The sequence below is a fragment of the Bidens hawaiensis genome, unplaced genomic scaffold (assembly GCF_021521415.1).
Source record: "Bidens hawaiensis isolate Kalapana, Puna unplaced genomic scaffold, B.hawaiensis_p1.1 tig00035504_1, whole genome shotgun sequence".
Lineage (NCBI taxonomy): Eukaryota > Viridiplantae > Streptophyta > Magnoliopsida > Asterales > Asteraceae > Bidens > Bidens hawaiensis.
Window position 1 is genome coordinate 111,221 of NW_027496177.1, and position 3,656 is coordinate 114,876.

The window sequence follows — 3,656 nt, forward strand, 5'->3', positions numbered from 1 at the left end:
CAATTTCAACTAACATCAAACTTTCTCATATTCAACAAGCAAGTGTAAGCAATGTACAACATGTAATCTTAACCAATGAATTTTTTAGCAAACGAGTGAAGAGAAACATACCTTTAAGCCGAATTAAACCCTCTAATCACTAGTCACTTGCAAAACCCACTTGTTGTTCAAAATTTTCGGACCAAGAACGTCCAAAATCGAACCCCAAAAAGTTAAGATTGATGGAAACCAAGCAAAGAATGTGATTCCTTGCGAAAATCTAGTCAATTTAGACCCGAAAATCATTGATTTTGGTTAAGAATTGAGGAAGATATGGGTTTGGGAATTAGGGTTTGGTAGAGAGGATAATAGGATGAAGATGATGAATGAATGGGGAGAAGAAGAAGATAAGGAAAAGATGTGGATGTGGATTTTTATGATTTTCGGTTTTTTTATTAATATTATTAATTTTTTTATACATCGCTGAACTGCGCATCGCCCTTTCACAGCCACCGTAAGCTACGGTGGTTACCGTAGCTTACGGTAGGTCCTAGTGTAAGAATCCCAGCGTAAACAGAGTTGGCTGGCGTAAGATTCCAGGTCCACCGTAGCTTACGGTGGACACCGTAGGCTACGGTGGGACCTGCTGGAGAAATTTTTTTCTTTTGTTTTTTTTTAAGTAAAGCCAAAATCATGAAAAACCAAATAAAATTATTTACAAAACAAAAACTAAAAATTACCCTACCCCTCATGAAAAACCTGAGTTGTCCTCAACACGGTGAAGAGATTCCTGAGAATTCCCCACACTTGATTTGGATAACCTCCTAAACGAGAAAGGTAATTTTTAAAAACAAATTTGAACAAAATCTAAACTAAATTATACAACAAACCTGGACCGTTTAATTGGTTATTTCCTCAGGCGACCGCAACAGGTAACCTACCTTGTCCACTTCACACATGTTGATATCCTTACCCTCCAAGTATGGTTTAAGTCGGTGTCCGTTCACAGTTGTCTTGCTTGATTGTGCAAGTCGTCAATTTCCACATCACCAAACTTGCCCACTCTTATTATAACATACGGGCCCATCCATTTGCTTTTCAACTTTTCGGGAAAAAGCTTGAGCCGTGAATTATATAACCAAACGTTTTGCCCTTCTTCAAAAACCCGCTTCCTCAACTTAGCATCATGAACCTTTTTCAACTTATCTTTGTATGCCAATGCACACTCATATGCTTCATCCCTTATCTCTTCCAATTCCACCAACTTCAACTTTCTCAATCCACCGGCTTCGTTGTAATCCATGTTCACACTCTTAATAGCCCACAGTGCCCGGTGAGCCAACTCCATAGGCAAATGACATCCTTTCCCATAAACCAACCAGTAAGGAGTCATTCCTATGGGCGTTTTATAAGCGGTTCGATACGCCCATAGTGCATCATCCAACTTCACCGACCAATCCTTCCTATCAATCCGCACTGTTTTCATCAATATTTTTTTAATTTGTCAGTTGGACACTTCAACTTGTCAACTTGTTTGCGGGTGATATGGAGTAGCAATTCGATGATTCACATTATACCACTTCAACAATTTCCCGAAATTGAAGTTCTTGAAGTGTGTTCCCCCATCGTTTATCATCACTCTCGGAATTCCAAATCCTGCAAAAATATTGGACTGAACAAACTTACATTCCACGGTGTGATCATTGGTCCTTGTTGCTATGGCCTCAACCCACTTTGAAACATAATCCACCGCCACTAATATGTATAAATACCCACAAGAATTTGGAAACGGGCCCATAAAGTCAATTCCCCATACGTCTAAAATGTCTACCACCAAAATGGGTTGCAAAGGCATCTCATTCTGTTTTGAAATTCCACCCATCTTTTGACAATTCAAACAATGGCGGGCATAGTCACTTGCATCTTTAAAGATTGTGGGCCAATAAAACCCACATATAAGAACTCGATAACCCGTCTTTTGCCCACTAAAATGACCACCACAAGCCGATGAATGAGCATGTGCCTAAATCTCTTGAACTTTCTATTCGGGAATACAACGCCTAATGATTTGATCGGCACTAATTTTGAACAAATCGGGCTCATCCCAAATATATTGCTTGACTTGGGATACAAATTGTTGCCTCCTTTTCTTGGCCCAATGTTTCGGCATCTCACCCGCGGCCCGATAATTGACAAAATGAGCATACCATGGTGTAGTGGAAACGGCTAACAATTGTTCATCCGGAAATTTCTCATTGATTTCATGTGAATCATCCACACCTTCCAAAGGAATCCTTGATAAGTGGTCCGCCACCACATTTTCACACCCCTTCTTATCTAGGATCTCCAAATCGAACTCTTGTAACAATAAGACCCAACGAATCAAACGGGGTTTTGCATCTTTCTTCTCCATGAGATAACGAACCGCACTATGATCCGAATAGACCACAACCTTACTTCCCCATGTGTATGACCGAAACTTATCCAAGGCGTACACCACAGCAAGTAATTCTTTTTCAGTAGTTGTGTAATTCAATTGTGCCTCAGATAACGTTTTGAAGAGACCCAAGACCCACAATTTTTCTTTTTTGCAGCCAATTCTAGGCCTTAGAACTTCAATTAAAGGTATGTACTACGATCCCCCAAGTCTTTTACACGTTAATTGATCCTTATATTGCGCTTATTGATCGAAAAACGTATTGTTGTAGGCTAACCGGGTGGCTATCCAATTAAGCTTTTCCGTGGCTGTTTTGAGTGAGGTTTTTGCATCAAAATCCCACTAGGTATGGCATGTACATCATATTATAATTTCATGGCCAATGGAGGTGTTTAGGTCGGTCAATCGATTTTAGTTTGAAAACTAGGGTTTACCGGGTGTATGATTGGCAATTGTTGAGTTTGATGCGTTAATCGATCGGATGACCGACCAAATCAGTTTGTACAGCCTTAGGGGGGTTTAAGGTCTGTGGGAAAATTGTAGGTTCCCTGGACGGATCACACGAGATATCCCGATATACACAGGTGCGGAATCCCTGTGTAGATCGTTACGGACGTAGAACACAAACACACGAACACACGAATACGATACGAACAAACACACGTTATATTAACAACTCAACACGTGATATAATCACAGTTACAGACTCTCGACCTCACGTCACTTGACTCACACGAACAATAACTTAAAATCACACGAACTTGAACAACCACTAAACAATAATCCGTAACCTATATAAATACACGACAACTTCGCCTTAGGCGAAGTTGTCCATAACTTCGCTTGGTTAACAAGTTCGCCTAAGCGAACTTGTCAACAACTTCGCTTGGTTAACAAGTTCGCCTAAGCGAACTTGTCAACAACTTCGCTTTAAACAAACAAATACATAAACAATATTACAGACTCGATTACAGACACTAGACATATGAACTACTGACATTTATGCACCAACAAAAATTAAAATTTTGATACTCGGGGCTGTTTTGGTTGGTGATTGGTCAATCGAGTCGGCGGTGCGCGAATTTTTGTTTAAATGTTAAATTGAAAGTTGTAAAAAGGAACCGTCAACCCTATCAACTCGGGTGACATAATTATGATGTAAGAAAAGGTTAAGATGGGAATTTGGTCCATTTGGGGCTGATTCGTTTGACAATTGATTTTAAGATTTATTCTTAAAATA

General features: G+C 39.7%; 1 protein-coding gene across 1 annotated transcript; it reads right to left on the reverse strand.

The window, feature by feature from the left end:
- Positions 1–982: 982 nt before the first annotated feature.
- LOC143587431 (uncharacterized) lies at positions 983–2,392 on the reverse strand. Its single transcript, XM_077068727.1, has 3 exons — positions 2,187–2,392; positions 1,666–1,964; positions 983–1,455 (listed from the first exon to the last, which is right to left on the reverse strand). Exons 1-3 carry the CDS (start codon positions 2,390–2,392, stop codon positions 983–985), a joined length of 978 nt encoding a protein of 325 aa, XP_076924842.1.
- Positions 2,393–3,656: the final 1,264 nt, after the last annotated feature.